Source organism: Pelophylax lessonae (assembly GCF_965119305.1).
Source record: "Pelophylax lessonae genome assembly, chromosome: 10".
In the NCBI taxonomy this organism is placed as follows: domain Eukaryota; kingdom Metazoa; phylum Chordata; class Amphibia; order Anura; family Ranidae; genus Pelophylax; species Pelophylax lessonae.
The window spans coordinates 18,661,118-18,673,856 of NC_138777.1; the positions used below are offsets into that span (position 1 = coordinate 18,661,118).

The 12,739-nt window shown below is 49.1% G+C and overlaps 1 protein-coding gene across 1 annotated transcript in view; it reads right to left on the reverse strand.

Moving 5' to 3' along the window:
• The window catches only part of SPTY2D1 (SPT2 chromatin protein domain containing 1), a 47,406-nt gene extending 35,072 nt beyond the window's left edge, over nucleotides 1–12,334 (reverse strand). The window contains exon 1 of the mRNA XM_082270713.1: nucleotides 12,168–12,334. Coding sequence (XP_082126839.1) covers nucleotides 12,168–12,227 — 60 coding nt within the window. The 5' untranslated portion in view covers nucleotides 12,228–12,334. The remainder of the gene's footprint in view (nucleotides 1–12,167) is intronic.
• Between the last annotated feature and the right edge of the window lie 405 nt (nucleotides 12,335–12,739).

Below are 12,739 nucleotides of genomic sequence, written 5' to 3' on the forward strand. Positions count from 1 at the left end.
TAACCTACTTTTCATGCGTTTTTGATGCAGAAAATAAACGCACTGGACTGCATGTGGTGTGAACCGGCCCTCACTCCCATAGCAATAGAGGGCTTAGCGCTGCTTAGCCATTCACGGAGGCTTTGTATGATATGAATGAATACAAAGCTTCCTCTGATCGACTGAGGCGGAGTTAGTGCAGTCATCTGCCTACCTCAGCCAATCAGAGGAAGCCTTGTAATAATTTATAGAACACAAAGCTTCCTGTGAATGGCTGAGCAGCGCTCAGTTGAATAATTTGTCACACGAGATGGACGTGAAGTTCTAGTCCCACTGCCAGAGCACAGTCCTGGATACTCTGGGCTACATACAAAGGCCACCCAGTAAGCACACCTGTTCATGCAGTAAATAGTTTGTTGGGCCAACTTGGAACTATTTATAAAGGACATTAAACACGGCGTTAAGCTTTAAGCATTTAACACTCGTTATGTCTAAGAAGTAGAGGAATAACTTGTAATACCTTACTCCCCAATCCAGCAGGCTCCCTCCATCTGTGTGACCCGTCCTTCGAAGCCTCTTAAAGACTCTCCACCAGCAGTCACACGATGTGTATGTGAGAATGGGAAGGGACTGCCCACAACCCAGAGAGCCAGGGGGAAGGAGAGCGCCGAAGGCTGCTGGAGGGAGGTATAAGGTTAAGTATATCACTTTACACCTCTACCCCTTTGACGAGCATTTAACCCATTGCAGGGGGAAGAAAGAAAGGGTGATCTATGTGCAAATTTCTAAATCGGGGTCCCCAAAGTTTCTAAACCAAGGGCCTCTTTACTGTCCTTTAGGCTTTGGGGAGGGTGAGGGCCGGACTGATGTAGATAATGCAATGCCATCATTAGGAGTAAGCAATACTGCGCATCGGCCGGGGGGACAGCGCCCCATTTTTGGCATCGGCCAGGACAGCGCCCCATTTTTGGCATCGGCCAGGACAGCGCCCCATTTTTGGCATCGGCCAGGACAGCGCCCCATTTTTGGCATCGGCCAGAGGGACAGCGCCCCATTTTTGGCATCGGCCAGAGGGACAGCGCCCCATTTTTGGCATCGGCCAGAGGGACAGCGCCCCATTTTTGGCATCGGCCAGAGGGACAGCGCCCCATTTTTGGCATCGGCCAGAGGGACAGCGCCCCATTTTTGGCATCGGCCAGAGGGACAGCGCCCCATTTTTGGCATCGGCCAGAGGGACAGCGCCCCATTTTTGGCATTGGCCAGAGGGACAGCGCCCCATTTTTGGCATTGGCCAGAGGGACAGCGCCCCATTTTTGGCATTGGCCAGAGGGACAGCGCCCCATTTTTGGCATTGGCCAGAGGGACAGCGCCCCATTTTTGGCATTGGCCAGAGGGACAGCGCCCCATTTTTGGCATTGGCCAGAGGGACAGCGCCCCATTTTTGGCATTGGCCAGAGGGACAGCGCCCCATTTTTGGCATCGGCCAGAGGGACAGCGCCCCATTTTTGGTATCGGCCAGAGGGACAGCGCCCCATTTTTGGCATCGGTCAGAGGGACAGCGCCCCATTTTTGGCATCGGCCAGAGGGACAGCACCCCATTTTTGGTATCGGCCAGAGGGACAGCACCCACATTGTTGGTATCAGTGGGAGGATAAGTTCCCCAGGGGCCGGAAGTGGCCCTTTTGCTCACCATTATCTCGCCCAGGCCGCAGTTCGGAGACCACTGCTTTAAACGCACTTTTCATGCAAAGTAAAACACTCAGCAATGCATTAGAACACTCCAATTCACTAAGAAAAATCCTCAAAAGCACTGAAAAATGCACAATAAAAACACGGTTCACTATAAATACTCAGGGATGATTTGAGCCTCTAAGTGAACAAACACAGAAAAATACTTCAATAAAAATCCTGGCAGGAAAAGATTTTTTGGGATAGAATGAAAAATAATAATAGGTGTGTCTTCCCTAAACCTGCTTTACTAGAGGAAGGATTAGCATTTAATTCACAGAAGAGCAGAGCTGACAGCGGCGGCGTGCGGCTGAAAATAGCTCTCCGGCTCATCTGCTCGACAACAGGTCGCTGGGAGACTACAGAGCCAACAGATGATTTGGCCAGTCAGCTGCTGACGAAGCATCACCCCCTCCCCCTACACACACACAGCGCCTCGTGTACAAGCAGACATTCATTATAGCAGCACCGTCCTCTCCCAGCTTCATAACCCTCTATATAAATTATAGACTTCCTAATATTAAAGCTGCAGTGCCGGCTTTCCATTCAAAGCGTGCAACAAAATAGAAGCTGACGTGTAACATGAACTGCTGAGGCTCAGCTGTCATCCAATAGGCACAGTCCCAGCTGTTAGTCTCACACACTCTCTGCAGCTCTGCCAACCCACCATGCAGAACGTCCCCTCCGCCATTACCTGGACTGACGTAACAGCTGTGGCTTCTGAAGGACAACCTGCATCCTAAAGAGGAGAAGCATGAACTTAGCTGGAAGCTCTCCTAAGATCATCCATCATGGGGGGGGGGGGGGGTTATATATATTTACATGGGGGAGGGGGGAGGAATTCATATATCTACAGGTTATATTGATAACATAATAAATATAAAAACTAACCAATGCATTAATAATAAATATAAAAAACTACAAATGCATTAATAGAGAAGATTCTGCAAATTATGAAAAAACAAAAACACTTTTTATTGCGGTGGGAAGATCCGGTGTATAGCCGGCCACACATTACAACCGGACTGTACATTACTTGTAGTGTAGGAATACATTCACACTTCTGCGACTTCACAATCATGCGATTCCCATTGCAACTTAAAGCATCTTTGGATGAGAGACTTTGGCTTTGCCCAATGCGATTGGTTGTGCTCTATAAAGTCGCATGTATATCATGCAGGTGCGACTTTCATGGGTTTCTATTTTACTTAAAGCGGAGTTCCACCCAGGGAATACTTTTTTTTAATAAAAATACCCCCGGGACAGTCAGGGCTAGTACATTCCACAATGGATAGCCTCTAATCTGTCCCGGTTCGCACTTACCTTTTAGAAGAAATACTTACCTTGAAAATGTATTCTCCAACGCTGCCATCTCAGGTGTGGGCAGCTTGAAGCCAGCGCGATCCTCTTCTGCGTCCTCTTCCGTCTTCTTCGGTCCCACAATGCACTGCACCGGCCCCGCCGTCACTTCCTGTGCCGCAGCGTCATCCCTGCACAGCTTCTGGGCATGCCCAGAAGCTGTTCAGCAAGGTATGACGGCGCCTGCACCGGAACTGACGTCGGGGCCGGTGCAGGCGCACTGATTCCTGGGAGCGATGACGTTCAGCTCCCAGGAATCATTGCTGCCAGGAAGTGATGACTCACCATGGCCGCCGAGGGGAGGAAGAGGAAGTTAGGCAAGTATATTTTCTTCTAAACAAAAAAAAAAATTGCGATTATCCATTTGTTTTTCAGGTGACCCCGGGCATGAAGATGGAAGCAAGTTTAATTTTAGGGTGTAACTCCGCTTTAAATGATTCTTGCGCTGTCGTGGGAACGCTCTATGTCACAGGTGTCAAACACAAGCCCCGCAGGCCAAATCCGGCCCTCCAGGCCATTTCATGTGGCCCTTGTACCTCTCCTGCAGCTGATGCATCCCCCTCATCTCTGCCCCCACCTTGTCTCAGCAGACAGCAGCAGAGAGGACAGAACTCCTCTGCCAGATCCTGTGCTTCCCCCTGCAGCTGCAGAGAGAACCAACCCCCCCCAACTGCAGTTGGCAGCAGAGAGGAGGAGATAACTCCTCCTACAGATCCTGCACCTCTCTGTGCAGCCGCAGCACCCCTCCTCTCCGCCTCCACTGGTCTCAGCATTCAGCAGACTCTGGCAGCTGACCCCAGCCCTCCTCCAGACCCTGCAGTTGCTGCTTCGCAGCTCTGCCTCCAGCTTCTTCCCAGCAGCAGCAAATGGTAAAGAGGATGCATTGTGATGTAAAGGAGGGTAGGGGCTCTTGACTTCTGATAGTGATGGGCTACAGATAGAACTGGCCCTCTGAGGGCAACCATAATGCTGATGCGGCCCATGATGAAATTGAGTTTGACACCCCTGCTCCATGTTATCCTACCCCTGATGCTGCTCGTATGGTAACTGGTATCGAAAACAGTTTAGTTAAACAATGGTGGTGGTGGTGGGCGTGGGGAGTACTGCACTTCAAGGGTGGTAAATGCGGTTTGTGATCTTAAAGTAAACTCTTCAATATTCACTAAGGCTACATTCACACCTGAGCGTAGCGTTTTCGCGTGTTTTTTACCGCAATTTACAGGCGTTTTTTGTGCAGGCGTTTTTAGATTGAATAGAGACCAATGGAAAACACCTGTAATCTGCCCAAAAAGAAGCTCTTGTACTTTTTTGAGCGTTGGGCGTTTTGCTGACAGCGTCAAAACGCTCAGATGTGAACAGGGGCCATGGAAATGAATAGGATTTGTCTTGTTGGGCGTTTTGAGAGCTGATCCTAGAGCAGAAAAACTCCCCAAAAACGCCCCAAAACGCCTAGATGTGAACGGAGCCTAAACTATTCAATAAATATGAGCACTAATGAGTCTTAAATATATGAACAATAAATAATCAATATGATTTAACCACTTAAGCCCTGGAAGATTTTACCCCCATTCCGACCAGGGGGTATTTTGCGATTCGGCACTGCGTGACTTTAACGGACAATTGCGCGGTCGTGCGACGCTGTACCTAAACGAATTTGGTGTCCTTTTTTTCCCACAAACAGAGCTTTCTTTTGGTGGTATTTGATCACCTGTGCGATTTTTTGATCACGCGCTATAAACAAAAAAAGAGCGTCAATTTTGCAAAAATAGCAATATTTTTCACATTTTTTTATATGAAATTCCCCCCCAAAAAAATGTAAAAATCAAAATTTTTTAACATTTTCGGCCAATTTGTTTTATGCTACCTATGTTTGGTAAAAAAAAAAAAAAAAAAAAAAATCGCAAAAAGCGTATTTTGATTGGTTTGCGCAAAAGTTATCGCGTTTACTAACAAAGGGAAAGATTTTTGTCATTTTTTTTAACGCGTAATGGCGGCGATCTGCGATTTTTTTTGCGGTACTGCGACATTGCGGCGGACAGATCGGACCCTTGACTGACATTTTTGACACTTTTGGGGTTACCAGTGACATTTCTACAGTAATCAGTGCTATAAATATGCACTGTTACTGTAAAAATACACTGGTAGTGAAGGGGTTAACTTTATTTGGGAGGGAGGGGCTGTGTGTGTCCCTAGGGGCGTGCTTTCTACTGTGATTGGCTGTGGCTTGAGCTGTAAGGACACTGATCAACGGATCTACATAGTAATCCGTGTGATCAGTGTCTTTACACCGAGGAGAATGACAGGTCGCTTGTTTACACAAGCTGCCTGACATTCTCCCTCTCCCCCGCCGATCGCCGAGTGGCCGGCGGACATCGGGTCCGCCGGTCACACGCGCGGGGGGGGGGGGGGGGTCCGTGACCATGCGGGAGCGCGCCTCCGGCAGCGCGCGCTCGCTCCCTAGACCCTCACAAGCAAGCAACGTAGCCCTACGTTAGTTTGCCTGTGAGGGGCTGACCGCCGACGTAGATAGTCGTGCGGCGGTCGGCAAGTGGTTAAACTGTAAATAAATGTGCAACTTAATTAATAAAATAAATAAATGTGCATTGTGATTCATATGTGACAAATCCTGCATCTTAAATAAATATAAAAGTGCAACATTGTATCCCCTACGGATAAATAAGGTGCTAAAAATATATAAAATGCTTAGAATTCAAAACATTGTGGGATTGTGCAATGATGCCAGTAAGATATCTAATGATCCTGGTGCAAATACTAGCGATTCTTCCAGGTGCAAATAAATGAATGGGCTTACATTAACCACTTGTCAAACGCCCAGCTGCAGATTTACTGCGGCAGGGCAGCACATAAGGACGTAGATCTACGTGATTTGCATGTGGTCTCAGCAGAGCGTGCCGCGCTCCTACTGCGATTAGTCACAGCAGGATCCAGACAGCGGGAGGAGCGGGTACGATCGCTGCCGGCCTCCCCCGATCTTCACAGAAACTGACAGAAGAGCCCCCTGCCTATGTAAACAAAGCAGACAGCTCTCCTGTCAGACAGGCACAGTGAGATTGCGTGTCTCAGCTAAACTGAATCACTGATCTCTGTGTTCCTGTGAAAATGAAAAAAGAAACATTCCTGCCGAACAAAACCCAAATTAGAAAAGGAATTGCTGCTGCTTCAAGACCCTAAGGCTCCGTTCACATGTGGGGGTAGCGGATCACGGGCAGAATCACAGCGATCCGGAAATCATTGCAAATCGCGGGACGCCTGTGCGTTGCCCGTGATTTGCAATAGCACCCCAAACGCTGTGCGATGTTGCCGCAATTTCCGCCTGCCGAATCGCGGTAACATCACACAAACAAAATCGCGGGACGCATGACGCCCAAAAAAGGTACAAGAGCTTCTTTGGGGCGTCATGTGTTCCGCGATTTTGTTTGCGTGATCTGACAGTTCCGTCTGTGCACACAGAGCGGAGGCAGAGCTGTCATCCGCCTGCTCAGCGGGGATCGGCGGATTTATCCCCCGCTGAGCAGAACGGAGTCTGTCACCGTGTGAAAGGACCCTAAGGGTAATCAGCGTGAGTAATAAATCACAAAAAAGAATGCAATTTAAAAAAATCCATTAAAGTGCATTTGTGACTGACAGAGACCCCCCCCCCCCACACACACAGTTAGTAAGCCCATTTTAGGAACACATTTAACCCCTTGATCACCCCCCGGTAGTAACCCCTTCCCTGCCAGTGTCATTTATACAGGAACACTGCATATTATTTAGCACTGATCACTGTATTAATGTCACTGGTCCCCAAAAAGTGTCACCAAGTGTCAGATTTGTCCGCCGCAATGTCGCAGTCCCGCTAAAAATCGCTGATCGCCACCATTACTAATAAAATCAACAAAAAAATAAATAAAAAGTCCAAAAATCTATCTCATAGTTTGTAAACGCTAGAACTTTTGCGCAAACCAATATACACTTTTTGGGATTTTTGTTTACCAAAACATATAGCTGAATACGAATTGGCCTAAACTTATAAAAGCATTTGATTTTTACATTTTTTTTTTTTTTTATTGTGAATGTTTTATAGCAGAAAGCTATGTGTTGGAGTGACGTCATCGTGGCTCTGGCCACTCACAGCGCCGGAGCCGCCGAACCTGGAAGAGACGCTGAGGGAACAGGTCAACTCCCTCTGGGCGACCGTATGGGGGCTTCGTTCTAAGGTATTTCATAATGTGCCCCCCCATCCCGTGCTTCTAACAGCTCGCCCGTGCAAGCGGTGAGCTGGAGATGAAATCTGGTGGCGATTTACAATAGAGCCGACCAAGGACCAGATGGTCCCCCGTCATCTCTATGACTCTCGGAGGCCAGGTGCAACGTTATGACGTCATGTCCGGCCCCAGCAGTTGTAAACACTGCCATGAGTTTGGCTAGGAAGCCTGAGATCATTTTTTTATTTATCTCAGGCTTTCCAATCTAGAAGAGAGATGTGGGATAGTCTAGACCCCAGATCTCCCCCATAAAGAGGACCTGTCATGCCCTATTCCTATTCCAGGGAATGTTTCTCACTTTCTTGTTCTGCACAATATGTAAATGAGCAATTGCGTGTATGAGGCATAAATTACTGACCAAAAAAAAGCAGATTTTTCTATTTTTTACTGAAGAATGCACGGCGCTTGTTTACATGCCTGTGTGCATAGGCACATTACAATTAATACCACTCCTGTCGCCACCCAGTTTCGGAGCATGCGTGAACAGGGCCGCACGAACGTGATGACGCGGGGGGGTGGGGTGGGGGGGATAACCGGTTTCGGAGCATGCGTGAACTGCCCCCCCTAAAGGAGCAGTTCAAGTATGCTCCGAAACCGGTTAACGCCCCCCACGCGTCATCACGTTCGTGCGGCCCTCCGGTGAGGCATGCGCTTCACCACTGCCTCCATCTGACCGAGTCCCCTGATTGGTTCTCCCCTAGTGTCATCTCCCAGCTGCTGGCCAGTCTCAGGGCCGGAAACACAGCGGACCCGGAAGGACGCCGAGCTATGAAGATGGACGCTTACCTCCATGTAAGTTTTTAATGTGTCAATAAAATTATTTACATCTGCTACACTGAGTGGCGCCTTTTTCTCTTTTCTGCATATTTGAATATACAGCGATTGCGAAACAAAATTTCCATGACTTTTCCAAAACTTTTCCAGGCCTGGAAATTTGCCATTTTAAAATTCCATGACTTTTCCAGGTTTTTCATGACCGTACGAACCCTGAATAAGGCTTTATTTTGCTGGTATTTAATCACCTCTGTGATTTTTAATTTTTTGTGCTATAAAAACGACCTTTCGGGAAAAAAAAAAAAAAAAAACACACTGGCAGGGAAGGGGTTAATCCAAGGGTTAAGTGTGAGCCTAGGGGAGTGTTTACTAACTGTATGGGGGGCTTTTGAAATGACCATAGAGACCTGGGATCCTATATAGAAGGATCACAGGAGCTCTGTGATCACTTCAGAAAGAAGACCGGTCAGCTGTGTTTACAACAGCCGACCGTCCTCTCTCAGTGGGGAACGATCGCGGGTGTCAGGCAGCAATCGCGGCCACCGGCCCCACGCATCGGCTTCCCCGCTACCCAGCGGCACGCACTCGCCCCCCACCAGCACCACACGACCGACATAGGGCTACGTCGGTTCGTGCAGGAGAGGCAGCCTGCTGCAGTAAATCTGCGGCGGGCAGTCTTAACCGCTTGCCGACTGCTCACAGTATATTTACTGCGGCAGTCGGCCCCTCACAGGCAGAGTGACGTAGGTCTACGTCGCTTGCCTGTGAGGCTCTGGGGAGCGAGCGCGCGCCCGCGGAGGTGCGGTCACGGACCCCCGCGCGCGTGTGACCAGCGGACCCGATGTCCGCCGGTCACTCAGCGATCGGCGGGGGAGAGGGAGAATGTCAGGCAGCTTGTGTAAACAAGCCACCTGTCATTCTCCTCGCTGTAAAGACACTGATCACATGGATCTACTATGTAGATCCGTTGATCAGTGTCCTTACAGCTCAAGCCACAGCCAATCACAGTAGAAAGCACGCCCCTAGGGATACACACAGCCCCTCCCTCCCAAATAAAGTTAACCCCTTCACTACCAGTGTATTTTTACAGTAACAGTGCATATGTATAGCACTGATTACTGTAGTAAGGTCACTGGTAACCCCAAAAGTGTCAAAAGTGTCAGTCAAGGGTCCGATCTGTCCGCCGCAATGTCGCAAAAAAAAAAAAAAAAAAAAAAAAAATTTGCAGATCGCTGCCATTACACGTTAAAAAAAAAACAACAAAAATGACAAAAATCTTTCCCTTTGTTAGTAAACGCGATAACTTTTGCGCAAACCAATCAAAATACGCTTTTTGCGATTTTTTTTACCAAACATAGGTAGCATAAAACATATTAGCCGAAAATGTTAAAAAATTTTGATTTTTACATTTTTTTTTGGGGAATTTCATATAAAAAAATGTGAAAAATATTGTTATTTTTGCAAAATGTACGCTCTTTTTTTGTTTATAGCGCAAAAAGTAAAAATCGCACGGGTGATCAAATACCACCAAAAGAAAGCTCTGTTTGTGGGAAAAAAAGGACGTCAAATTCGTTTAGGTACAGCGTCGCACGACCGCGCAATTGTCGGTTAAAGTCACGCAGTGCCGAATCGCAAAATACCCCCTGGTCGTTTAGCAGGAAAATCCTCCGAGGCTTAAGTGGTTAAAGTGCTGTATATTTTAGCTCCGAAAAAAAAAAAAAAAACAGTACTGAGCTTTTTCAAGCTGCAGTGTGCAAAAGGCCTAAACCCTAAATGGGAAAGAAAAAAAAAAAGAAAAAATTAAAAGGTTGAAAAAATAAAAATATTTTTTACTTTCTGCTATAAAACATTTCCAATAAAAAAAAAAAAAAAAAAACAATTTCTTTATTAATTTAGGCCAATTTGTATTCTGCTACATATTTCTGGTAAAAAAAAAAAACAATCCCAATAAGCGTATAATGATTGGTTTATGTGAACGTTATAACGTCTACAAACTATGGGACATTTTTATACTAGTAATGATGCCAATCAGCGACTTATAGCGGGACTGCAATATTATGGCGGGCAATCTAACACTGACTGACACTTTGTGGGAACCAGTGTCACTGATACAGCAATCAGTGCTAAATAATATGCACTGTCACTGTACTGACACTGGCTGGAAAGGAGTTAGGGGTGATCAAAGGGTTAAACGTGTGCCTAACAGTGCTTGGTTTGTGTACTGGTTTTACTAAGCGATTTGCTGCGCGGGGGAACAAAAACTGGAGCACCCCCAGTAACAGGAGAAAGCAATACAGAGCTCTGTCCGGTCTTCCTCCTCGCCCATCAGCGGGTTCAGGCAGTCAGTCATTGGTCGGTACCCGCTGATTGGCTTGTGTGGTGACTAATCCCAGCACAGCCGGTACATTTCCCTACCTGGAAGTGCCAGTTCATGTACTAGACACATGATCCGGCACAGGAGAGCGCTCTGCCGCTGTACTCAGACGTGAGACGGTCAGAAATCGGGTAAAGGACTCCAAGCAGGAAGTAAACAGAGAAGACGACTTGGGGCTACGGCAACACATGATTAGATTAAAGTAAATTCAGGCACTGGGGTCACCTCTTATTTCCAGCACCCCACAAGCCCTTTAAGGCGGTCTTTACACTGACATGCAGGCTACCACTGGTCACATGATCAGGAACCGGTCTTACCGCCTTCCACCGCTGTCATCTTCCCTCCTCCAGTAAGTCACTGACCTGGAAGCAGCAGGTCGGCACCAGGACACCTCTTATGCACACGCTTGCTCCCGGTGAGGGACTTACTAATCAGTGAAGGATGATGAAGATGACAACCACACATTATACACGGATATAAAGTCATCAGTGGCAGATTACTCATACTCCCAATCCCTTTCAAGTGGCCCTGTTGCTTAAAAAGCAGTGAATTATGTCAGCGTGTCGGAAGCGGTGACCCCTGTTGCATGCCATGGTTTCACCTGTTGGCCACTACTGTGTTCTATAGTGATGTCATGTCTGGGAGGGACCACAGCACACAGCAGGGGGCAACCAACATGGTGTGACATTCCAGCAGCTGTCATGGCTCTGCGAGAGCAAAGACTGGAACTGTTATCCACCAGACTGATATCATCCAGTACAACCCCCTCCCCCCTCACCCTCCACACAGCAGTAAAGAACCACCTCCTCCGCCCCAAATGGTCGGTGACGGACCCCCATTTAACCCTGTCCCCCCCCACAGTCGGCAGAGGGCCCCAGTTTACCCCCCAAAGTTGGCACAGGGCCCCAGTTTACCCCCCCCCCAGTCGGCACAGTGCCCCAGTTTACCCCCCCACAGTGCCCCAGTTTACCCCCCCCAGTCGGTACAGGGCCCCAGTTTACCCCCCCCCAGTCGGTACAGTGCCCAGTTGGTACAGTGCCCCAGTTTACCCCCCCCCAGTCGGTACAGGGCCCCAGTTTACCCTCCCCCCAGTCGGTACAGTGCCCAGTTGGTACAGTGCCCCAGTTTACCCTCCCCCCAGTCGGTACAGTGCCCCAGTTTACCCTCCCCCCAGTCGGTACAGTGCCCAGTTGGTACAGTGCCCCAGTTTACCCTCCCCCCAGTCGGTACAGTGCCCCAGTTTACCCTCCCCCCAGTCGGTACAGTGCCCCAGTTTACCCCCCCCCCCAGTCGGTACAGTGCCCAGTTGGTACAGTGCCCCAGTTTACCCCCCCCCCCCAGTCGGTACAGTGCCCCAGTTTACCCCCCCCAGTCAGTACAGGGCCCCAGTTTACCCCCCCAGTCGGTACAGTGCCCCCCACAGTCAGTACTACCCTCACCCCCAAGGCAGATCAATTCCCCCTTTCACCACCCCCCCCCATCCGCCCCCCACAGTCAGTACTGAGCCCCCAATCTCCCCCCCTAGACTGCCAGCAATCCCCCCTACAGGAGTCCAACGACCCCCCCCCCCCACTAAAACAGACTGCCCCTACCTCATAGAAATTGCTCCTAGTCCCTGCTCCCCTCCCCCACCAAGACAACCACCCCCAATGACTCCCCCCCCCCCATATGTCCCCTTCTCTCACCGTGCTGCCATCTCCGCTGGACTGGGCCGCGGCCACCTTCAGCACCTTATAGAAATCCATCCCGGGCCCTCCGCTGCTTCCCCCCTCCGGGGAACCCTTCACCACCAGCCGCTTCCCGACCCTCAGAGTGACGCACTTCACTGCCAGAAACTACCAGGGCGCTACTGCCGACGTCACTTCCGCCAGCACTGAGGCCTGCCACGGCGCCATACTGCCAGCAGACGGCCTCACTTCTCCCTCACGTGACCACCTCAGGGCGGAAGTAGCTTGGACGGAGGCAGAGAGTCAGGCGCTTGCCCTTAGCCAACATGGCCGCTGTCTGGTTCATGAGAACCTGTCATCCTGGCTAAATAAAAAGATAAAGTTTGCACTAAGCAAGAAACCCCACCCCATAATTTACCACTTCACAGACATTTTATTTGTTTGTTTACATGTCTAGCACCCTCCTAGATAGGGGCTAGGTAAAGCCTGTGTCCATCTGCCTATCAGGGGAGCCTGATCTATTAGTTAGGCCTGTTGGATGTGTCCAGGTGTGAGTCACTTGGTCTGAGAGAGTTTCCCCCACTGTATCC